We start from the raw sequence: 24,895 nt of genomic DNA on the forward strand, positions 1-24,895 counted from the left end.
TCAGGGCAAAGTTTTTCTTTCTCCCGATAGGCAAGCTAGTCTGAGGCAGTTAATTTCCCAAGTTGAGCGGAGTCGGGTGGTTTCCCCCTATGTCTTGTCTCAACTCTTAGGTAAGATGATATCAGCGATAGCTATCGTTCCCTGGGCCCAGCTTCATGCCAGGGAACTACAATGGTTTCTCTTACCTTTGCAGAAGGCCGGCAGAGGCACTTCACTGAAGCCGATTCCACTCCCTCCTGCGGTACGAAGATCCCTCCGCTGGTGGCGCTCCCCTGCTCTCTCGGCGGGTTGCCTTTTCCTCGAACCTTCGAGGGTGGTTGTGACAACAGATGCCAGTCTTCAGGGCTGGGGGGCTCATTGCCAAGGTCAACTGGCTCAAGGGACTTGGACTGCCTCGGAAGCTCGACATCCCATCAATTGGCTGGAACTGAAGGCGGTGTTTCTAGCTCTAAGGGCATTCCACCATCTAGTCTCAGGTGCCCACGTCCTTGTTCTCACGGACAACGTCGCCGCAAAGGCACATTTGAACAAACTGGGGGGCACCAGATCGAAGTCTCTGCTGACCCTGGCAGTCGCGTTGGGAGCCTGGTCAGAGCGCCACCTGTGTTCACTTCGGGCGGAACACATCTCCGGGGTACAGAATGTTCAAGCAGACTGGTTGAGTCGACGGCAGATAGACAATGCAGAATGGCGTCTACTTCCGCTCCTCTTCCAAGAGCTGTCTCTTCGCTTCGGTCATCCAGTAATCGACCTATTCGCAACTCACGAAAACACTCAACTTCCGCTGTTTTTCTCCCGGTACCCACATCCTCGAGCGGCCGGCGTCGACGCCCTTCGAACTCCATGGCCGTCGGGCCTTCTGTACGCATTTCCCCCGACGGTTCTCCTTCCCAGGGTCATCCGCAAGATTCTATCCGAGCGAGCGGAAGTGATCCTTGTAGCTCCTCATTGGCCTCGGAGACCCTGGTTTGCGGACCTCGTGTCACTATCGGTGACCCCATCGTGGCGCATTCCTCTCTCGGACGACATTCTCTTACAAGGCACCCTGAAGCACCCAGACCCGGCTTGGCTCAATCTAACCGTTTGGAGGTTGAGCGGTGCACTTTGAGAGAGGTACAAATCCCGGCGGATGTAGTACATACCTTACTTTCCTCCCGACGTCCTTCTACGGAACGCATTTACTCTGCCACCTGGCGGAACTTCTGTACCTGGTGTAATCAGGCCGATGTCAGTCCTCTTCACCCGTCTATCATTCATATCCTGATGTTTTTGCAAAAAGGCCTCTCCCGGGGTCTCTCCCCTAACACCCTCCGCCGGCACATTGCAGCTTTATCTTCGGTCCTTACCTGCGGATCCTTGTCGTCTCTGGCTCAACATCCCCTGATCCGCCGTTTTCTTCGGGGAGCAAAGAATTTGTGTCCTCCTGTTCTGCATCGCTACCCCACCTGGGATCTTCCTCTCGTCTTGCAGTCTCTTACGAGTTCTCCATACGAGCCTCTTCAGTCTGCCAGCCTCAGACTCCTCACCTGCAAGGTTGCTTTCCTAGTGGCCATTACTTCAGCTCGCCGCATATCTGAGCTTGCTGCCTTGTCCACTCGTCCTGACCTTTGCGTGTTCCACACGGACCGTGTGGTACTCCGTTTGGACCCTACATTCGTCCCGAAGGTCAATTCTGTGTTCCACCGTACCCAAGAGCTTATCCTGCCTAATTTCTGCCCTCGGCCTTCTCACCCACGGGAACGTCGTTGGCACTCCCTTGACGTCCGTCGGGCACTACGGATTTACCTGAAGAGGACGGCTCCTTTCCGACGCACGGAGTCTCTCTTTGTCTCCTTCTTACCTACTTCTCAGGGCAGTAAAGTTTCATCCTCCACCATCGGTCGTTGGATTCGACAAACTATCGCCACGGCTTATGATGTCAGATCCCTTCCGCGTCCATCAGGATTAACAGCTCACTCCACCCGCAGCGCAGCTACGACGGCAGCTTGGGCGACGCAGGCTTCCTTGCTGGAAATTTGTAGGGCGGCCACGTGGACGTCTCCTAGTCCTTTCATCCGACACTACAAACTCGACCAGTTTGCATCGGCCGAAGCCTCATTTGGACGCCGGGTTCTACAAAGGGTTGTTGCCGGAGAGGACAATACAATCCAGCGTGATCCCCCCCTAACATCGGGACAGTGAACTTGGGTATGTCCCACGCTGGCTGCTGTCTCCACTCTCAATGGAGAAGGATCGTTGGTCTTACCTGATACGTTCCTTCTCGTTGAGTGGAGACAGCAGCCAGACCCTCCCTTTTCTTCACGCTGGAATCGATATAGGAACCTTTTCTGTCTTTCTGTCTTTGTTTTCCTTTGTCCCACACACCGAGCCTGTCTTCCATTCTTCACCAAAAGCTGGGCATGCCCGGCAACAAGGCGGGACTAAAAATCATTGGCAGGCTCAGTCCTTGAAGCTGATTGGATGGGCACTACCCACGCTGGCTGCTGTCTCCACTCAACGAGAAGGAACGTATCAGGTAAGACCAACGATCCTTTACATCTGATTTCTAATTTCCGATTGACTTCATGTGGGCAGGAACAGCCAAAGGGCTGGATATGGTCCCAGAGCTGTAAAATGCCCAGGTCTGCCCACACACATAGTGTGTGCACACAATTTGAATAATCACAATACATTAACCTTGCATTTTCCAGAATACAGTGTGATATTGATAAAATAAGAGTTTTTGGATAATTTTGAAATGTGCAAATATTCAGTGTAAAGCAAATGAATCATCAGTATGCTCAAATTGTGTGAATGCCAAAGCAAAAGTGAGATGCAAATTTAAATCACTAGGTGACCTTGGGCCAAGCATTGTCAATATAACCAGTGTCCATCTCTATTGTTGAAAGAATAAATTGACAGTGGACAATAATATGCACTCTCCATAATTCTCTGGAGCTTTGCTTAAACTTCTGTCCTTCCTTCCTTCCTTCCTTCTGTTCTTCCGTCCGTCCGTCCATCCGTCATGTTTGAGAGCTCTCTGGATGCATTGAGCAATTGCTCAAGGTGAAATAAAGGCCTTTAGTTATGTTTGGCGAAAGGGAGCAGTGTGGCAACGTGGCCTGATCTTGTGATTAAACAAAGGGATTCAGCCAACATGTGTAAAATTAAGTGATCAAGAGTTGATTACAGAGTGCATTGATTGTGTACTGATGGATTAAACAGAGTTGTGCTCAGGATGCGATTTTCCAAGCAGGAGAGTGTGTGGGCAATTGACGTGTCGGCCAGAAGGACCTATCTTCTCTTAAGCTGTGCATTTTCTACATTCTCTGGATAAATCTGCAGAGAGGCCTCTGGAATTATAATCGATTACCCATTTCTCAAAGTCACTTAGGGGCCCTGAGCTACAAGCTAAAGTGCCGGCGCTGCGAAGAAGCATTGGGTATGCGCCGACATGAGCGGATGCCGACGACAGAGGGATATGTGGCATTGACCCTGCCTGCTGCAAGCTGATGAATCTATTTTCTTGTAGGAAATAGTTTTGACAGTTCAATATCTATGTTTTCAGTATGTGTGCTTTCTCCTCCTCCTTGTCACACTAAGCTTGTGGGAGGTGGGAGTGGAATGAAGTAAAGGAATGGACAAGAGCCTATTGTGGACTTTGCCCCATTGTTGCTTCAAATTATAGAGCTCTCAGTATATCCCAAACTAGCTGACTGGCATATAAGTCAAGGGCAGCATCTGCCTATAATGATGTATTGGTGGAACAAAGTGAACTGCTTTGGTCTTTTTGAAAGATGAAAGTTGGCTTCCACATGTCCTACAAGTGCAATCGCAGAACTAAAATTAAAGGCACTTCTTTCTCATACCATTGTTCTTTCCATAAACATTGCACATGAAAAACTGCTTGAATACTTAAATATTGCAAATACAAAGATACCTACTGCAAAAGTCTGTGATGCATTGCTGCTAATAAAAGAATGGTGATGATGGGAATCACATAATGGAGACTGGCTGACTTTTTTCTTGAAGCATCACATTCCGTTCATAATATTTGCACAAATTCAGATCTATAACCTCTATCCTTTCCTTTGTAGTTTTCATGAAATATCCCATGTTGGCTATGCATTTCCATGAACATTTGTTTGGAAACTTTTTACAACTGAGAAAATATTAGGCAGAAGGTCTGCCTCATTCTTTCTGTTTGTGCTTAAGGTAAGGTGTGTAAAAGCTACCTCTCACTGCTGAATGACTAAGGAAAAAACAGCATTCAAAGCAGGGGCGGGTTCCAAATCCTTTCGCTACTAGTTTGTTCGTGCACACTCGCACGCGTGCAGTGCTTCTGCACATTGCAGAAGCATCTGGGTGGGTGGGCGGAGCCTGCCACCGTCGCTACCAGTTCGCCTGATCTGGCAGCAACCCACCACTGATTCAAAGCCCCTCCTCTCTCTCCCTCCCTCCCTCTTTTCCCCCCCCTCCAGAATTGAGCATTCTGTCTGTCCTATAGTTGACAAAGACTAGCAGAATAAAATCCACAGGGACTCCTTTTTTACCTTTATTTGAGGAATGAAAATTGGAAGCAATCTCTCTGTTACCACACACCAACTATCAGTAGAACCCCATCTACAGTACCCATATTCTCTTTCTTCTGCCAGTGTTCGTGTGGGTGTGGTTTTCTTGTTGGTATTTCCTTGATTAGGTCATTGCTTTTTGCTTGATCGTTCATCAGTGTTAATCCATGCTCATCTGGGATGCTGGAGAAGATGTATTATGTTTTTTTGTTTTCTTAGTATTTTTTAAAATTTATTTTTGAATGGTGTGTAAATGTGATTTTGTCGGCCACAAAAGATCAAGATCATACATGAAGTTCCAATTAAACTGATTAAATACTAATCATATCTATGCACAAGATTCTAGTCAACTAACATTAGCACTACCTAGGTGTTAGATAAAGATTAAAGGAATTCAAGAAGGATTGGATATGGCCCATTTGTGGCTATGTAGACATCCTAGGTTCATCTCATGACTCTGCCCCCAGACTCTGCCATTCCTTCTCCTGCATGTTTATCTCTGTGTTACCCTGTTTCCCCCAAAATAAGACATCCCCTGATAATAAGCCCAATCGGGCTTTTGAGCACATGGCAATAAGGCCAAGTGCTTATTTCAGAGTTCAAAAAAATATAAGACAGGGTCTTATTTTGGGGGAAACACGGTAGTTGATAGCTGATTTATCTGAATGCCAAGGTTTCAGGAATTCTCTAGCATTTATGAATTTAACTTTGTCTAGGAAGCTCACAGTATCCCAGTTGAAACTATGGTTGAGCCTGTCAATAGGTTGTGAGAGTAAGGTGTTTTCTTCATGTCTTCTGGTTGCTAGTTAGTGTTCATAAATTTCCTCTGTTAATTTTTTGCCTGCCTGTCTTACATAGTGGCTGTTACAGCCCTTAGACTGTATGTTATATTCCACTCTGTTATGCTGAACTTCTGTTAACCAACTTTCTCCACCATTTCCTTGCATTTTTCTTAGCATTTTTGATGACATAATCACTGAATGAAGTAGAAAAACTAGTAATAACCAGTCTGCCTGCCTGTGTGGAAGTTTCCCATCCATGGACTGACAAGACCAACCCTGCTCAGTTTCTGAGTTCTGATAAAGCCAGTCCCTAAAAGGATGATCCTCCCAGATCTAGAACTATATTTATCCAATCAGAGAGAGAGAGCAGGATAGTGCTGGGGGAAAAAAGCTATTGCTTATTTTCCATCTAGAAGCATTTGACATTACTTGGAATTTTAAACTACCTTGTGCAATGTGCAATGTGCAATGTGTGTCAGGATGGATATAAAAGGGGCAATGCATCTAAAGGTTGTGAACTGTCATCTACCATAACATAATCAGCTTTTTCCTGGAAGATAGATATGAGAACAAGACTCAGACCAGTTTCAACCATTTAAAAGTTAAGATTAGTGTACTCAGTCTTCCTCAAAGATCCCATTTCTTATAGATAATGAAGTAACACATATCAATTATCTGGGAGCAGAAATATGAGGAAACCGTACAGGATGTTTTTCTCACAGTTTAGGTTTGCTATTTGTTCATTCCTATTCCACTGAGGTTCTGGGTGGATACCAATTTCCTTCACTCTTGATAGGCCAGGCGAACTTAGAAATAAATGATGAAAGATGCAAATGGTGTCTACAGTTCTTTCTTTCGCATCTATGCTACAATGTCTTCTTCCTTTCTTCCTTCTCATCGAGAATTCATTGTCTTGTCAGCCTCTAGTTAGCTGGCGTGCGTGTGAATCATAAATTACACAGCCTGGGCCTCTACTAGGCTTTAGCACAGACAAAAAAATTGCACTCCATCACTGTGTCGCCCAGCTTTTAGCAGTATTGATCAACGCAGCCCCCCTCCCCCTTTCATTTTAACCGAGCTGGTTAAGTGCAGTATCTTATTTTGTGCTGGGACAAATGAAAAGAATATTAGCAGGGGTTGAAATATATCTCTTTTTTATCTCTCTGCTACTTTTTTATTGAATCTCTCTGAGTAGGTGGCTTTCCGCAGGATGACAGCCTCCTGACAGGCCCCTCATTAGAGACTAGACAGTAATTGTGATGCATTTCCCTGCACGGCCTTTTCACTTCTTTTCCCTTCCCCCCCTTCCTCCTCTCTCCCTTTCTCCTGATTTGTTAAGTGATTGGATGTACAGACTCGCTCAGTTTCTTAAATTATTCCCCAGCTCAATCCATCTTGCTCTCACTGAGGATGGGCAGCTGTGGGCTCAGAATTGGGAGCAAGGGACTCAGTTTTCTTGAGATGGAATATAGGGTTGGTGGAGGCCATGGAGTTGACCCTCCGAAGCAAAAGCTCACCTCTCTGCAATTGAATTCATCAGGTGCCAGGAATGCATGTACTCATAATCCAGAGATTTGTTTTTTTCATTATTTATGTTAAATATTGTAAGGGTAATTGTAGGTTATGCAAGACAGGGGTATGCCACTGAAAATGGCTTCCTGGTGTGAAATTCTCTTTCTACTTCTTTGTATTATACTTTAGCTTATGCTTTGACATGACTACATGACTGGTTACAAGTCAATAAATTAGTTCCTGAAGTTGTCAAAAAGAACATGATAGCTGTGTTTCTTAAAGTGTTTAGCTCAACTGTCTAAGGCTGTCTAAACATTACAGATATTTTCTCAGTGCAATCTGATATATGTGGTTCCTGAAACTAAAAAGATACTACTCAGCTTTATAACAGGCTAATCTTTCTGGAAATATCTGTGTGATTTGCTGATTGCTTGAATTATGAGGGAAATCAGGAAGTATCTCAATAGATGCCACAAATTTCACTGTCTGATTCCTATGAATTAAAACCATACCATATTGCTTTGCCTAGTAGTCAAGCAAGCTATCACAAAAAGTAGGAAGAAGAGCCTCTCTAAGACTTGCCTGCAGGCATTTTTTCTATAAACATTTAGATACACTTTGTGATATAGCATGCCAACATCTAAATATTAAAGGATAATTATAAAAGATTTTTGTGACCTTTCACCTTGTGTTCGGATATTTAATTTGAATCGCGCATATGATGAAAATGGTAAGACAGTATGGGAATAGCTAACCCAGCAAGGATTCCTGTTTCTTTTTTTCTTATTTATTGTTTTCCTGCTGTAGAGTAGGCTAGATTATTCCAAAGTGAGTCTTGAAGCAACCAGCTGGGATCTTTTACAGTGCTGCATTAATCCTGTAAGGAGTTGAGGGTTGACGAAGTACAGCTCATCAGAGCTTGAGATTATTGAAATCTCTTTGGGGACTCTTCTTTATGTTATTTAGCATTGTAAAAATCTTCCATGAGATTGCATTTGTCAGTGGAGCATTCGTCAGGATGTATCATGATTCTGAGTCTGAAAAAAAGGGAAATTGTACTTCAGAGGAAACACCTACACTATTCTACCTTACAAAGGAGAATTTAGCTAGGTAGCTTCTGTGATACTTTTTAACTTTATGTGTCTATATTGTAAACTGATTAAATTGTATGAGATAATAATTAACTTGTCATTGTTTTGACGAGTGATCTAGCTTATCCAGCTTTAAGTCAGTGAAATTTGACCATCTCTCTTTCACTTCCTGAGCTGTTTGGGATGAAGTATTTTTCTTCATTGTCTCGCAGTTATCTTCATTGTGAGATCTGTCCACAATGGATGTGAAATGGCAAACAGAGAATTATACGCTATAAAACAGTTCAGAGAACATTGTTGAGGCAACCAAGCATTTTGTTACCAGTTTTTCTTCAGTCTCTGGCTTATCAGAACATGGCTAGGCTTACTTGTGAAGTCTAGGAGCCAGAATAATCCCATCATTCTCTGGGGGAAAACTCTTGTTTAACAAACAGAATATAAGTGCTTAGTATGGAAATTAAAATCACATTATTATAGATGCTCCTTTACTGTCACATGGACTGGCAGTGGTTAAATCTCATTGAGCTGAACCAATATTTGGAGGCTGCTCCAAAGTTAATATGGGCCCTTCCGAGTATGATTATTTTTTTCAGCTGGAGGAAAGTAGCTTGTTACAACAACAGATACCTGCTATCAATATAGAACTAACAACAGGGGGTCTATCATCAGCAGGAGAAATAACCTCCATAAAAACTACAAGAATTTGATTATAGACCCTGAGGCTTTGTCAGCATTTTGGTTATGTTTCTGCTTCCACTCTCCTAAGCTGCTCTTCAAGCAACAGGTCTGAGTACTCACTTATATAGGGTGATTCAGGGTAAATTATTTGATTGGGTTTAGTAGGCCTGATAGACACTTATGAAATGTGAACCTGGGAGTTAAATTGATTTGCTGGATTGGAATGCAGCCACGGTTTCTGAAAATTAAGGGTATATTACAAAACATTGGTGATCAGATCGCTTTGATGCAAACCATCTACAAATTGTTTTTTTTTTAATCATGAAGCATAGTGCCCTTGTCCTGAAGCCCTGCCTTTTCATCTGTATCTGAACATGACAGATTATTTTCTTAAACATGAAAATTGCAGCGTTCCTTCATAAGTCTTGATGTGGCAGAAACTAGAAAGCGCCCGGTAAATATTTGTGTCTTAAAAAGAGAGATGTCCTTAGTGTTTTTCCCCATTATTTAATAAAACAGAACAAAGAGAATAGTAATGAAACATAACCTAATAGAAAAAAGAAAATTATTTAAAAATACTGTATTTTTTGGAGTATAAGACACACTGGAGTATAAGACGCACCTTAGTTTTTGGGGAGGAAAGTAGGAAAAAAATTCTGCCTACCAGGTTTTCATCTGTCTAGCATCCTTAGCCTGGTCAGCTACAGCACATTAGTTTGCTCGCTGGTTTTGAGGTTGGGGCTGGTTGAAGCTAAAAAAAAGCTTCAAAAGCACAGCTGATCATTGGCGAGAGCTCCAGTGACTAAAGCAGGTAAAGCACGGAAGGGGTAAGAGAAGGCAGCAGCTGTTCCAGTTAGCCATTTTGGGCACTGTGCATTGCGGTTTCAGCCTCCTAACACATTGCGTTTTGGGCGGTGATCGGCAGCCTGCAGCCTTGAAGGGTTCTCAAATGGAGCGTTTGGGGGCTGAAAACACAATGTGTGGAGCCCAGAAACACAAGCCATTGTTGGTGGCAAACTCTGCAGCCAGGATGAGGATGCGCGGAGGCTGAAGGGTGGGGCCGACGGTGGGTGGGGTTACATTCGGAGTATAAGACGCACCCAAATTTTCAGCCTCTTTTAGGAGGGAAAAAAGTGCATCTTATACTCTGAAAAATATGGTAATACAACAAAACTATATATGAAAAGGCTTCACACATACACACACATTTTATATATAGACACATACACATTTTATATATAGACAGAGAGAGAGAAAGAGAGAGAGAGATTAGAAGTTTTACAACATCCTTACTCAATCATAATGTCAATTAATAATTAATAATGTAGTTACTTCTTTGGTTTAATTTGATGGATCCTTCCCAAAGAAAAACCCACATGACCAACGAACTATAGTGAACATATCACACTAAATGAAAAACACATTGCATTAAAACCACATTATAGCATTGTTATGCGAGAACAAGACATCATAATAAGGGGAGTTGTTTTGAACAATGTTTGCATTATAATGTGGTGTAAGTTGACTGAGTTGATTGTGTATGTACATGAAATAAGAGTGCAGTTTTAGTACACATTTGTTCTAAGCTTAGTGCTACACTTGGCCTTTAAATAGCGTACTCCTATTCAAATTCTTCATTGCTGAGAATTTGCTCCACACTTGAAAACTGGCTCTTCAGTGAATTCAGAAATGATTCTCTTTTTTGGGGGGAGGGGAGAGCTGCTCACCCCTCTTTCAATGCTGAGTTTAATTTGAAAATATATTCCGTGAATAAGCCTCAGGTGGCCTTTACAAAAAAAATTTTTGCAATAAATTTGCATGCTAAATTCTCAGAAATCATATCCCACAATAGAAATAAAAAAGTAGTTGTGACCAGTCAAATTCTTTTGGCATATACTGCCACAGGGCATTGCTAGAATATCTCCTTTTATCCTTTTGCAAGGAACAATTTTATTGTGAGGGAAATTCTGGAATCTCCCGATTTTGCTTGGTAGCAGAAGTAAAAAGGACAAAAAGACCATTGGGTCAGGTTACAACCTTACAACTATCCTTATTCAACCTAAATGTGTGAACATGCCCAGAGGTAATTCCTGGGGAGGTGACAAAATTGTTGAGTTCACAGGTTACGAGGAGAGAATACTAGGTATGTTTTCCTGTTGTACAGATCTACCCAGGGCTGATGTGTGAAGATATTTCATTTCACAGGACTGATTTTGTGATGTCTGTGTTGATGTCCTCTCCACCCCCCCCCCCAGCCCTTTCTGAACAGGAAATATTTAGTTTCAAACCCTTAGAAGGAAACATTTCTTTGGAGCCCAGGGAAGTCTGCACGCACAAGAGAGGGATGTGGCTGGCCCTTTTCATCTCTGCAGCATTAGCAAGCCAAGGCTGCAGGGGACAGACAGCAGTGCCAAGGAGGGTAAACACTGAAGACGAACCCTGCTGAGTTACAAGGGGCCAGAGGGAAGGGAAGGGCAGGCACGGAGGCCAAGCAAACACAAACACAGCTGCCCAAAAAACAAAACTTGAAAGGGGCCATTTGGAGGATGCAGCCTTGGCTAAAATGGAGGGGTGTGGGAGCTCACAGTGAGGTGGTAGACACAGACTTGGCACAGATCAGGCAGTTGCCGGGCATCACATTCTCAGCTGCTTTTTCTGATTTTCACCAGAACCATTAGCAGGCATAATTTGGGAAGATGTGGAAAAGTACTCCCAGTGGCTTCTTTGTGAGGTGTCTTGATGCAGAGCTTATTATATTTTGGATCAAGATGACTTTTAGTACTACAGCGTTAGGGGTATAATATTGAAATGGATCTTGTTTCCTCCATTGAGTGAACGGCAGTCTTTTGCTCTCTGTGTCACATAAATTAAATGATCTTAAAATCTATTTAGATCTAAGGTTGGCAAATGACAGGCATTTTAATGGGTTACTGTTTCAGTTAAGCCTTCACTAATTGTAACTAGTTTTGTTTTAATAGTGCCCCCTGCTGTCCATCTGATGATCAGCAAGTTAAAAGTAAATGTGCAGTTTGGTAACAAATCGTAAATATTTGACTTGCATTGGGTTTGTTCTACTTTTAAGTCTGGGTGTGCCTGTACATATGTATGTTTCAATGGCAAATTGCCCTTCTTAGGATACACATTCACTTTAAAACAGTCAAAGCTGGAAAAACACGATTTTTCACTAGGAGACGATGGAGCAGAAACTAATCAAAACCACCAAACAGAATTGAGTTATTTATGTGGGCTGTGGCAGCTCAAGATCACATCTAGTGGTGATGGATAGTGACGCAACCCAGAGAAGCTTTGCTGTGGGAAGGAGACAGTGAGATCGCTCTGCATGTTTATCTGTCCAGGCATCCAGACTGCAGCAGGGATCCAGCAGGATTTCCCGTTTGCTCAAAGGCTGTGTGTTTGTTTTAGAAGGGAGAGCTCAGACACCAGCATTGTTACACAAATCGGGACTATGGTTATATATAGTAGCAGTGGGGGACTTTCTTAGGTTATTTTGGACCTTGACCACACAAAAGTGGAAAAGCTCCAAGAGGAAGTGGGGGCTGTTCACCTTCCAGTCAAAGTGGGCGGATTGTTTTGCTCTGGCTGTGATTGAAAAGCAACAACACTCTGAAGGGTATGAGAGAGTCACAGAGAGCTATGAAGACAGGCTACTTATCCTCCACAGGTTTGTTGCATACTGGCCAGGAGTAAAAAGCAGATGTATATGGGGGGGATCTGACTTTAGGGAACTCTCTTTTTTCTCCTCCTCCATTGCTTTGAAAAAGAATGTGGTGCTTGAATTTCAAAAGGAAAATTGTGGGATAGGGCTTCACTCCTGCTCTCTGTTTGATCTAAGATGTCTTCCTGCTTCTTCTTAGAACTCAGTTATTCCATTCCTCTTTGGAGTTATGGGGCAGGGAAGGAACAATCCTAGATCCTCTCATCAATATGAAAGTAAAAGGTAGCGGATAGGTTGACAGTAAAGGGAGAAACCTAAAGCAGGGGACTTGAATTTAAAATACAAGGGAGGTATGACATCCTTATTAGATAATTGCTAGCAAAAGGCAGCTTATTTTCAGATTTATTTCCCTGTTGTTCATGTTAAAGCATATTAACAACAGCTGTTCCTTCCTTTACAACACTTCTCTTTGCACCCCTTTTTGTCACCCAAGCAAAGTATTTGTGCCAACATTTTCTCCCTTGGGGAAAGTCTACTCCTTTTAAGAGGATTCATTTAACTGGGCTCTGCATTTTTGCTAACTTCCGGTCATAAAATGGCACATTTGGGCTTATGATTGGAAGGCCACATTGCACACAATCTGCTTTATGGTGCATTATTGCCTCTTGTACAGATTTAACCAATTTGATCCATGTCTAATGCATAAATAATCCAGTAGGAGCGCTCCACAATAGATGTCAGTAACAAACTATAAAGTATTCTCCCTTCCAGACATCCATAAGAACTGTGTTTGCAGCCCCCTCTGATGACCACAGCAACTAACACAACAATGGAACTGACGAATGGCCTTGTGGCTCTTTGTGGGTTTATTACATGCTTTAACGTTTGTTGTTGTACTTACAACACAGGCAGATTATTACAATGGCTCTTGATCAGGACAAGTAACAGAGTCTCAAAGAGATTTTTAATTGTAGGCACCTAAGTCTACATATTTCAATTCTGCTATGTTAGAACAGTGATGTATTTCAGGAATGATTCAAAATATTACAAAATTCACTCATTTCTTCAGTTCAGAAATGGGACTTTATTTATTTATTCAATTTCTATAGCTGCTCATCTCAATCAATGACCCCAGGTGGCTTATGATTCCAAAACTATAAAAACAGGGGAAAGTATTTAAAAACAATACAAACATCCAAAATACATATCTACAGCAGCTGAGATAGTCAACCAGTTAACATAAAGCCAAGAAACAGGGCCCTTAATACATTCAGTGCTCCTGCTCTGAAACACAGCAAGTTTTAAAATCCTTATGAAAGGCCAACAGGATTGGGGCCATTCTGATTTCCAAGAGGAGAATATTCCACAGAGCAGGAGCTTCTGCAGAAAATGGACATTTTTTAGTCCCTGCCAGCAACACTCTTTGGCTGACAGGAGCTGCAGCATGTTCAGTCAGCTAGATTGAATCCGATAGGTAGAGACTCTTGGGAAAAGACGGTCAGTCCTTCAGGTAACTTGATTCTGAACCATAAAGGAATTTAAAGGTGACAACCAGAAACCTTGAATTGCATTTTTTGTTTTATCAGTTTTATTGGTTAATTTTTTTCTCAGAAGAAAGATACACTCAAGGTAAATATCTAGCAGCAATTCATCACATACAGGTAATCCTCAACCTTAATGGAGCCTGCCCATCATGGCCATAACTCATGAAAGTCATAAAAGGAGTAAATCACATGACTAACCTGATTTTACAACCTTTTTTGTACCAGTTGTTAAGCGAATCCTCAGTTGTTAAGCAAACCAATGACGCTATTTTGCCAAAAACCAGCAATAAATGGTTTTTGGTCCCATTATTATAAAATGGGACACTGTAAACAACTATAAATGAAGCCTGGTTGCAAACACCCTAATTGAAATCTCATGGCTGCAAGGGGAGTGATTATCAGAACATATAATCTGGATTGTAAGTACTTTCCAGGTAACTCCACTGGAACTTCAGATGATTGCTAAATGACCAGTCATAAGTCAAGGACTACCTTTCATTCAGGATAGCAAGAATATTAAATTACGTCTGCTTCAGTGTTTGAGCAGTGCAGGTATGAGTGGTATTTTTTCTAAACATCATGTATATTTTATTAATCACTTCAAACCAGTGGTGAAATCTGAACCAGTTTACTACTGGTTCGCTGGTTGCGCATGCGTGCTGTGTGCACGCATGCACAGTGCACACCATGCATCAAGTGCACGCCAAAAGGAGGCATGGGGTAAGTAGAACAGCGCGTGGGGGGGTGATCAGATGTGGTACGCAATCTTTTTTTTTACGTTTAAAAGCATTTTTTTTGCAACCTATTCGGCCGAATAGGTTGTAAAAAAATGCTTTTAAACGTAAAAAAAAAAGGCTCTGACGATCAGGCAACTCAGCTGGGATCGTCAGAGCCTTTTTTTTACCTTTTAAAAGCATTTTTTAAAAGACGTGGCAAGCGGGCGACTGGGCGGTTGTGTGGGCATGGGCGGGGGGCCAGGGATTTTTGCTACCGGTTTTCCGAACCACCCGCCGCCATCAATACCGGATTGGCTGATCCAGTCCAAACCGGAAGCATTTCACCCCTGCTTCAAACCTTTCATAGAACTCAAGAAACTTCCAGAAAAAAAATTGGCATCTTAAGTCCTCCGCTCTGCTTCTTACTGTTCCTCTCCATAGTGAAGTGGAATGAGGTGCCTTAATTCAAACTATATGACTTAATTCTCACATTCAATTCAAAACAGGATAGAGAACATTATTCTTTGTTCTTTTAAAGGTTGGTTTCAACTAGAGTGATCAATGGGGTTTACGTGTTGAAAGTTTAGATTATTGCTGCTGATTAAAATATACTGTTATTAGACATTCTCACTTTCAAAGCTATTTTGTACAAAATTAATTTTCTACTTACAGCAAAGTTGTATGCATATATTCCTTTGCATTATATGAATATGCATAATAGTATATATTCAGTATTCCTGTAAAGCTAAGGTGAGCAATTGTGTTTTGTTTCAAAGGTCATATTCCTGTACGGATGAAGCAAGCAATACAAAGAACCATAGCCAAAAGTGGATATGGATACAAATTTAATTGAGGTGGCAAATAAATTACATGAATACTTCTTTTTTCTTATGGCATTTTTCATTCTCTCTTATATAAGCACACATTTTCTTCGACATCTTTGATTTGGACAAAGTTTTCTGCAGCCATAAACCACTAAATAAACATTTAGGAAAAGCAGGGGGTCACTCACATTAGTAAAATATACCCCTCCCTTCAAGTTATTTTTAAGACCATCAGAACACAATTAAGAAGACAATCTTCAAAAAACAAAAACAAGCATTTATTTACTGCTTAAGAAGCCGAATACAGTATTCACTGCTTATTTCTACTTATGGCATGTTGAAAAGGCATGTGCTGAAAAACTGTTATTTGATCATGTTCACAATTGTCACATCTTGCTTCAGGGCTGAACTGCAAGTAGAAGGCTTTTTTTTACTGCAAACTTTTCTCTGAATAAAGCACGATGTGATCTTGCCTTCAGACAAAACTTATTTCATGAGCATGAGAGGGATCTACTACACACATAGCTCCTTCAATATTTATCCCAATGCACCTTTTTCCAGTGCAGATTATAACTGGCATTAGCCAACCTCCAAGCTCTTCATCAGTAGTTCATTGGTGGCTGAAGTGGTGAGCATTTGGCCAGCTGACTTGCAGTGAGGCAATGAGTAAGCTTTGCCCAACTGATTGGAAGTGAGATGAATGTGAGAATATAAGTGAGCAGGTTGCACTTGGTGAATATGGGGAGATTGTAACAGACCATTTGAGAATCACTGAGATAGAGCAGTAGAGAAGGGATAGTTAACTCTCATGGGAATCTGAATTGATCACTTATAGAGAGCTTTTGAAATCAGCCAGAAAGCCACATATTTCCCATCATGTTATAAGAAAATTAAATTCCTGCTGGAAAACAGTTGTATATAAAATGATACCCTGCAGTTCATGGAATCTGTTTTTTGGTGGTTATGCCATTTTGCCATAATATAAATATGTTATGGTGCTCTGTCCCCAGAGATGAGTTCTACACATGTAAAGAATAAATTGTTTCTATTCTTGAACTTACCTTTTTTATGCTTACGGTATTAGATAGATTATATAGTGGAATGCTTAACTTTTCTTTAGCCCATCTTTCCTTTACCATCTCTCGTCCATAATCCTACCTTGACTTCAAAGAAATACTAGTCTAAACTTAAATCCCAGGGTTCAGGTTAGATACAACAGCAAGTTAGAACAACTGGGAAAGCAGGAAGTTCCACATTGATCTTAGCTAAACAGGGTAGAAGGCATTACTGAAATAAAAACAAGGTTGGTATGCAAAATAAGTAGTAGCTATACTACTCTGGCTCCTTAATAAATAACACCAAAATTTCTTTGTGGATAAATATTTGTGTCCTGCAGTTATACAAGGCATAGGAATACTCTGGATGCTTGAAACTCAAAGCTATGTTCTCTGTTTCCCTACAGGCAAGAAGAAGGCAACGCTCTTTGACAGCCAGGCTCCTATCTGCCCTATTTGTCAGGTTTTGCTTCGCCCAGGTGAGCTGCAGGAACATATGGAGCAGGAGCTGGAGAAGTTAACACAGCTGAATATCAGGTAAGTACAGCAACTTTGCTCCTGACCTGTCCTATCCTACCAGAATCATATGGGCTTTAGCCCTAGATCCAGTGGTGGGCTACTGCTGGTTCGGACTGGTTCTAGTGAACCGGTAGTTCCGACCATCAGGTGGCCCCACCCACCTGCACCTGCCCTATCCTGTCCTATATTTCCTTCTTTCTGGCTCAGCTGATTCACGCGGCACAGCTGATTTCCACATCTCTGCTGTTCTACTTACCGGGGCTCCCTTAGAAGGTAAGCAGCTGAGCTTCAAATTGTTGTATTTTGAACACTGCACGCAAGTGTGCACTCACAGAACCAGTTGTTAAACAAGTTGTAGCCCACCACTGCCTAGATCTATTAAACTGAAGATCTTCCCTTTATAGCCAATGAGACCATTCTTCATATTCTATTCTCTCATGGTGAAGAATGTAAAACCCTTTAATTTATTAGGGATGTTTTTTTCTTATTACATCACTTGTGTACCCTTTTTTATGAACTTACTTTCTCAGACCCAAAGATCTACCAAAGTAAGATAATTCCGTCAGCCAACTCTACCAGCATGCCTCCTGATGAGAATTGTATATCTACTCTCCATAGTAGATCTGCTTTCAGGATATATTTGACTTCTTATTAGTTCCATCCTGGTTTACGCTTGGGGATTAGCACTAAAAGATTAGAAATTCTGTCTTTGGGAAGACAATATTTCCTGGGAACCTTGGTCAGGAATGCATGTCATTCCAGCTTCCCCTTTCTAGCACATCAAAAGTCCTGTTTAAAAAAATTAATTGCATTTTAACTGCTAGCAGTTATGTGGGAAATCACTGCAACAGATTCCTGTTCTTGTCTCAATAAAACTGCAGCCTGGGAGAGAGTGTGTATTCATTTCATTTATTAATGAATTCCATCATGATTAAAAGGTGAAGAAAGAAATCCGGAAGGTGAGAGTAGTAAGCAAAGTCATCAGGTTTTTGGGAATGGCAGGAAGCCTGGAGCCATGAGGTTTTAAAAGCCCCAATACCCAAAAATACCATCACTGTGGAGAGTTTGGAAAAGGAGTTTAACTTGGTCCAAGGTCTGTTCTCAAGGTAAACAAGGTGTCAGTTGAAGAGAATATTTGTAGCTCAAGGTTGAACTTGCAGGGTCCTGGATGTTCTCTGAGCTGGGTGGGTTATTTTGCAGCACTGATGATGTTACCTAGTTTGGAGTGAAACATCTGTAAGAAAATCGTCAAGCTCAGAGAGCACCAAGGACCCCATAGTAACAAAATGTCTTAACGGAAACAGGCATAAAAGCAAATTTACATTGGCTCCACATCCGTTGCCTTTCCCCCGTCCCGTTCCCCCCTCCCCCCTGGTACTGAGCCCAAACTTGCCATTTCTTACAGGGGGGAGGAATAGAAAAAGAACAAGTCATGCAACACTTTTCCCTTGTGTATATAATTTATAGTGTGTTTTGGGGGTCTGTCTGACTTAATAAAGGGCCACAGCAAATTAATGAAGGGGTGTAAATGAACAGAAGCAATTAGCCCTCAGAGAGCTTATGGAAACAGCAAGGCAAGCCTTATAGGAGAGCTGAGAGCAGCCTGTAGCTGGATACCTGGGGGTGGGGGTGGGGGGAGGAATAGTACTTAATGGGAAAGGAAAGGAAACGCTAAATCATAAAGGCTGACAAGAACCATTGTGGGCCAGCTGACAAATGAAAAAGAATGGCATTATTCCTTTAAATAACCACGGCAGTTAAAAGGGGGAGACAGCTTACTCCCAGCCCTCGACTATTCTGGCTGTATGCATGTGGAAGAGCAATAGCAGAGCCTTTATTAATTATTAAGTAATGACTCCTATCCTGCTGCAATAGATAGCCTTCGGCCTCCTGTATCAATCAGGCCCCAGGGGCTAATCATCGGCCTTCTGGCAGACCCTGCCCTAACCTGGCAATAGGAACAAACCACTTTAAATGTCAAACTGCTTTGGGGTTCCTGAGAATGTGGGGGGTTCTGCACTGAGAGATGAACATGTTCCCATTCCTTCCAGGGGTAGCATATATCCTGCTGGCAAAAGGAAAAAAAATGTTGTTTTTCATAATCAAGATGGTGGCATTGTCTTTCCATCCTAGTACACAAAAGGAATATAAGCAACCTATATTGAAAAAAAGAGTAGCACTCCAATAAGCAAATAAAACTTACAAATGCATTTAGTTCTTTAGTGGATTAATAGGTAATAGGTAAAAGTGGCATATATTGCTCCTCCTTTTGTCATTTTCTCCACAGCAACAATCTTATGAAGTAGGTTGGGCTGAATTAGAGAATGACTGACCCAGTTACCCAGGGAGCTTTGATGGCTCAGAATGGACTTGAACCCAGGTCACCCTACTCCAAGTCCAACACGACATAGCAACTATATCTAGTTGTAACCAAAATGACCAGCAGCTACTATTTAGTAATATGGAACAGGGAGGCTCTTGCTTTGCTGGGATTAAGATGTGGGAGGAAGAAGAGGAGGAAAAATATCCTATCAGACAATGTTGTCCCAACCCATATTGTGCATTCAACATCATTGGGCACAGGAATGATCATAGCAGTTGTGAGCGATTTGGATGTGGTCACAAGCATTTAACTTGAGGTCCATAAAATAAACTGGCTGCGCCATAGTTTATTGCTTCTGAAAGTTCATTTACATAGCCAAAGAGATTTAAAGGTAATCATCCTGAGCATACAATCTTTATTTACATCAATAAAGCACTGGAGTTTGTTACAGCCATGCATCCTTGTTGCTGGCATTCAGTGTTTTATCTGTTTCTCAATGAAATTTTCAACATCACAGAGATTACAATTTTGCTTAAATTTACATTATATTTATTTGCTTATTTTATTTATATTGTGCATCTTCCTCTATCACTGAGTGCAAGGATTCGGGGTGTTTCCTAGGTTCTGATTGGGCCCTTGTCTACTTAGCAGCAGTAAGGAGGCTGTGCTGTTATGTCTTCAGATCATGCCTTGGCATTTAGAATATGATTGCATCCTAAAGAGATCCTGATTGTAACTGGGTTTGTTCTGTTTCAGTCAACTCACTTTTATTTTCAAATTGGTCATTACTTGGACTCTATCCCAGGACAATTGATTTCTCTACTTAAATAGCAATATTTCCTTTATTTGGGAAAAATAAATTCAGCTGCAGCTAATGTTGGCTTGTAGTATCAACTCCTTTGATGTTTGGTAGATTTTTTTTTTTTACTCACCTGCTAAATTAGCAGTGATCTGTGCAATGTTCAAGTACAGGAATAGTTTTGTAATACATTATTTTGTTAAATGAGAGACAAGATCCAATTGTCTCAATGCCAGGAAGGCAAGTGACTGTTTTTTTATTCAATATTGTTGTTCCTTCACATATTCAGAGAAATTTCCTTTTTATGTTACTGTATTTTCATTTTTAATCTTTATTCTTTTGTATACTGCTTAGAGTTGCTTCGGTTGTTGAGGCGGCTAATAAATTGTGTAGAAATAGAACAGAAGAGTGCTATTGCCTACTGAAGCTTGAATTCATTAATTAAGCATTGCAATAGTTTTTCCTATGTACCTGGGTGAAATCTACTTACCTTCCCTACCAGTTTGGAAGTGCACGCGCCGCACGCTTCACATGCGCATGGACCTCTGCGCATGTGCACGGACGCTCTGCACATGCGCACAGACTCTTTGCGCATACACAAACCCTTCTGCACATGCGCAGAGGGTAAAAAACAGGTTACTTCCTGGTTAAAACCAGGAAGTAATGACAACCAGGAAAGTGGGCGGAGCCTTGTGCTGCCATCGCTATCGGTTCTCTGAACCACCTGCCGCCATCACTACCGGTTCGGCCGAACCAGTCCGAACCAGTAGGATTTCACCCCTGCTATGTACTCAGTCTTTCTTTTCCTTAGGCTTTTACTAGCAATGGTTTAATCTGCAGAAATCTTGCCAGTCGAGAAGGAAGAATTATATGATTTCGAAAGAGTTCATTTCACCTTTCTTAATAACATTTCTATCACCTATCTTGCCTCCAGATTCTGCTGGTACTTTCATACAGATTCCTAAACAGCCTTGTATATAAAAGATGGAAGCGTGTTTATTTTTTTTTTAAAGAACATACCAGCATAGATGGAGTTAATCGCCTCCAAGCTGAAGTTTGTAGTTTTGTTTTCTTTCAATTTATATCCTTCACTTAAAAAGGAAAAAAGGTGGGGGTGAAATCGCCCAGCAGGTGACATATTCTAAGAGGGAGCAGCGAAATCGTGTTAACCACTTCAAAATCTCATATATTCAATCGGCCTCTGGCAAGACATCTGCCTAATGTTAGCGCTTAAATATCCTTTTCCATTTTACATGCATTCAAGTCTCATTTGAGTGAAATGAAACGGTATTATTAAAGGGAGATTTTGCACAAATGGCCTGAATTTGACATGTCAAGTTCAATGAGGCTGTTACATATGTAATGCTGAGAAGGGGCTCCGAGGCTCCTGGCACTTGAAACAGCACCAGTGGCTCAGAAATGAAATTTGCATGCAGCCTTTTCCCTCCCCACCCTTCTACTCAAACCCACAGAATGCCAAGTTGCAGCTTGTGCCTCGTAGAAGCCTGGGATAGGATTTGGGAATAAAGCAATTACTGGTCTAGGGCAAAGTGATTTGGGAATAGAAATGCCCTCTCCAAAAACTCAGTATCTTGATTGGGGGGGGGGGACATTAATAGGATCTTAATTTTGAAATATCCCTAAAGTCATCATCTTCCTTCTCTCCTAACAACCATTGTGCCACAGATACTGGCTCTCCTAAACTAAACGATTAATTGGAAATAGCCTTTCAAGCTTCTAATATGCAGAATACAAACATTTGTATATTACATTTGTATCTTTGCACATGAGCACCTGGCATTAGTTGGTCAGGATCTGAGATGAGTTCTACTAATATTATATTTCATAGTTTGTAGTCATGAAGATAGGGTAATCTAGAAAAAATCTAGGTCACCATGGAACTAGTTATCCAATACACTTCTGAGTCGGGAAAGAGGATAAAACATTTTTTCATTCTGCTGCCCTCCCTACATATCATTTGCCAAGGCAGAAGAAATGAAAGCTAGACCAGATCTTTATGCCATCATTTTTTGAAGGATTACCAATGAATCTGCTCATCTGCTGTTTTGTCATCTCTCACTTTTATTTGTTGTTGCATTATATTGTAAATTTCTTGGCAAAGAGGCAGCTATAGCTGCAATAAATCATTTAGTCAGTAAATACAATACATCCATATGCTGTACAAATTACATAAAATATGTTTTAAAAGAAAATAGAATTTTAATTATTTCCCTCTTGAAAGGGAAAGTGCCTACGTATTCAAAATGTTTTTTTCTCTGTTAGGAATGTGTTTTAATGTATAATTGTAGGGTTACGTTTGTTATTTCTCCATATTTTGCTCAGAATATTTAATTTTTGATCCATATCCAGTATGTAATGTTCCCCTGTCTTATTTCTTTTGCATTATATGATCAGTAGCCTGTTTCATTACAACTGCCAGAACATAACAGATAGAAGAAAATCAGGCACATTGCATTCCACCAGGTTCATAACTGGATAAGACCCATTCAATTTGAAAAAAAAATGCAGTGTTTTGCCATCCTTTACTATGTTGATCATTAAGATTTACCTTACAAGCAGCTTATAAGAAGTATAACAGAATTATCTGGATTATTCAATAATTAACTGTCCCTACTGAGAACTGTAGATTTCAAAATCCTCTAGAGGGGCCAACTCCCAAAAGACTATACCATCAACCCTCTGAAAGGATAAATAAAGTGCATAAAATACATATAACCTCTATTGTCACATGCCTTGATCTCCTAGGTTTATACCCAAGGTTGTAAACTAACCAGGTAGCTCTCAGAGGCCTCCAAAGCAAGCAATAGTTACCGAGTTTTGCAAGAATTAGATTAGAGATATTTAGATTTCCTTCTTCTACAAAGCTTATTAAAATACATGATACATATATCATTGCATCTTAAAAGCAACTTCACAACTAACTAGGCATTGAGACACAGTGACTAGCTAGCATTACTCTCAGTGAAAATTAAATCCAGGTGGCCCCCCATCTCCCTTCATCCAGTAACCTTTTTCTCGTCAATTTCTCTTTTATTTATTTTTTCTCATCTGCTTTTTAAAAATGCTCATCCTTCCCTTTCTTCCCTCTCCTTCCATTCCACCTCCCCCACCCTCCCTTGATATCATGGCGACATCTCCAAGCCAAGTACTTTTAATTTCGCCTGTGGCCCTTGCTGACACTGTGGATATGCACAGCAAGTTAAATTCCCGCCTGATCAATAAAGCAGAAGCTGTGTGTCCGACTGGTCGATACTTTTTTATCTGTCTTCAGCCCAGTCCTGCTGATGACAGGCCTCCTGTGCTTCACCAAAGACACTCAAGGGCAACCAGATTTTCAACAACACAAGCATTTAAAAAGGGGGGGAAAGGAAAAAAAGTTGTAATTATTATTATTATTTTAGGATTAGCTTTTAATTTTAGAAAGTATTTAATACTGTATATCCCTGTAGAAAGAGATAAGTCAATTAATGGAGTTTGGCCTTTGCTTGAAACATCCTAATGATTTATCTTAATTTTTAATTATTATTTTTTTGTGAATTAATTGATTCCTGGGTCTTGCCAATTAACATCGTAATGGGTGTATGATAAATTCTATGGGAGTAGAATGTTTTTATTCTTGTCACTGAAAGGGCCTTGGAAAGGGCATTTTTTTCTGTGTTTCCCCTTGCATGCAGCACAGTCTTTCTCTTTTCAAGTTACAGCCTTGCTTACTGTTAAGTACTGCAAGGTTCTTTTGTAAATAGTCAGTTACCCAGTGTTAGCATGTATTGAAGCTTTGCGCTGAGATCTCTGTCAGTTACTTCATAAGATTCTTTTCCTTCAAGATTCTTCTCCTTTTATATTAAAATTGTAGATGACACCAAATGATTGGAAGGCTAATACTGCAGAAGACAAATTTCAAAATCATCTTGCTACATTAGAAAAGTGGATTGAAAATAACAGAATGAAATTTACTAGACAACACAAACTTATTTAAGAAAAACAAAATGCACAGTTATAGATGAGGGATATCTGGCTTAGTGATAATATACCAAGATGTATTGTGGAAAAGATTTTGGAATGGCAGTGTACCACAAGCCAAAAACGAGTCAGCACAGTGAGATAGGTACAAAAAAGACACATTTTGGCTCATGAACAGTATAGTTTCCAAATCACAGGAAATAATGTTTCCATTATATTCTGCATTGGACAGAAACTGTCCTGTTAAAATGGGCAGAAACACTGGATCAGGTTCAAGGAAGGGCAACTAGGATGATCAGAAGACTAAAAACCAGGAGAGACTGAAGAAAGTGGATGTGTTTAGACTTGAGAAGAGTGAACGAAGAGGGAAATATAATAGGACCTTTCATGTTTCTGAAAGGTTGTCATATAAGAGAGGGCCAAGAATTGCTCTCTATTAGAGAAGGGCAAATCTTGTTTCTGTCTTTAAGAAAGAGAAACAAAATCATTACAGCCCGATCAGTTTGATGCTGAGGCAAAACTCAAACAGATTATTAAGCAGTCAGTTTGTATTTAGGGAAAATGCTTTGTTTTGACAGGAGTCAACATAGGTTTAGCAAGAATAAGTCATGCCAAAATAACCTGATCTTCTTTTTTGATAGTGCTTGGTTCAGGAATGTTATGGACCCAGTGTACCTTGACTTCAAAGCATTCAGAAGGGTGGGGATTCTAGAAAAGAAAATAAGATGTTTAAATATAGGCTGGACAGTACTACAATTAGATGGATACAATGCTGGTTAAAAGTTGCAGCCAATAAGTGTATGGCTTTGCATCAAGCTGGAAAAAAAAACTATCAAATGGCATAC

General features: G+C 41.0%; 1 protein-coding gene across 4 annotated transcripts in view; it reads left to right on the forward strand.

Annotated features, from left to right (window-relative positions):
* Positions 1 to 24,895, forward strand: part of RNF220 (ring finger protein 220) — a 382,422-nt gene that overhangs the window by 231,930 nt on the left and 125,597 nt on the right. For all 4 annotated transcript variants that reach the window (XM_034414914.2, XM_034414912.3, XM_034414911.3 and 1 more), the window contains one exon: positions 16,836 to 16,965. In XM_034414914.2, coding sequence (XP_034270805.1) covers positions 16,836 to 16,965 — 130 coding nt within the window. The remainder of the gene's footprint in view (positions 1 to 16,835; positions 16,966 to 24,895) is intronic.

The sequence above is a fragment of the Pantherophis guttatus genome, chromosome 3 (genome assembly GCF_059756535.1).
Source record: "Pantherophis guttatus breed Tessera chromosome 3, ASM5975653v1, whole genome shotgun sequence".
NCBI classification, from domain to species: domain Eukaryota; kingdom Metazoa; phylum Chordata; class Lepidosauria; order Squamata; family Colubridae; genus Pantherophis; species Pantherophis guttatus.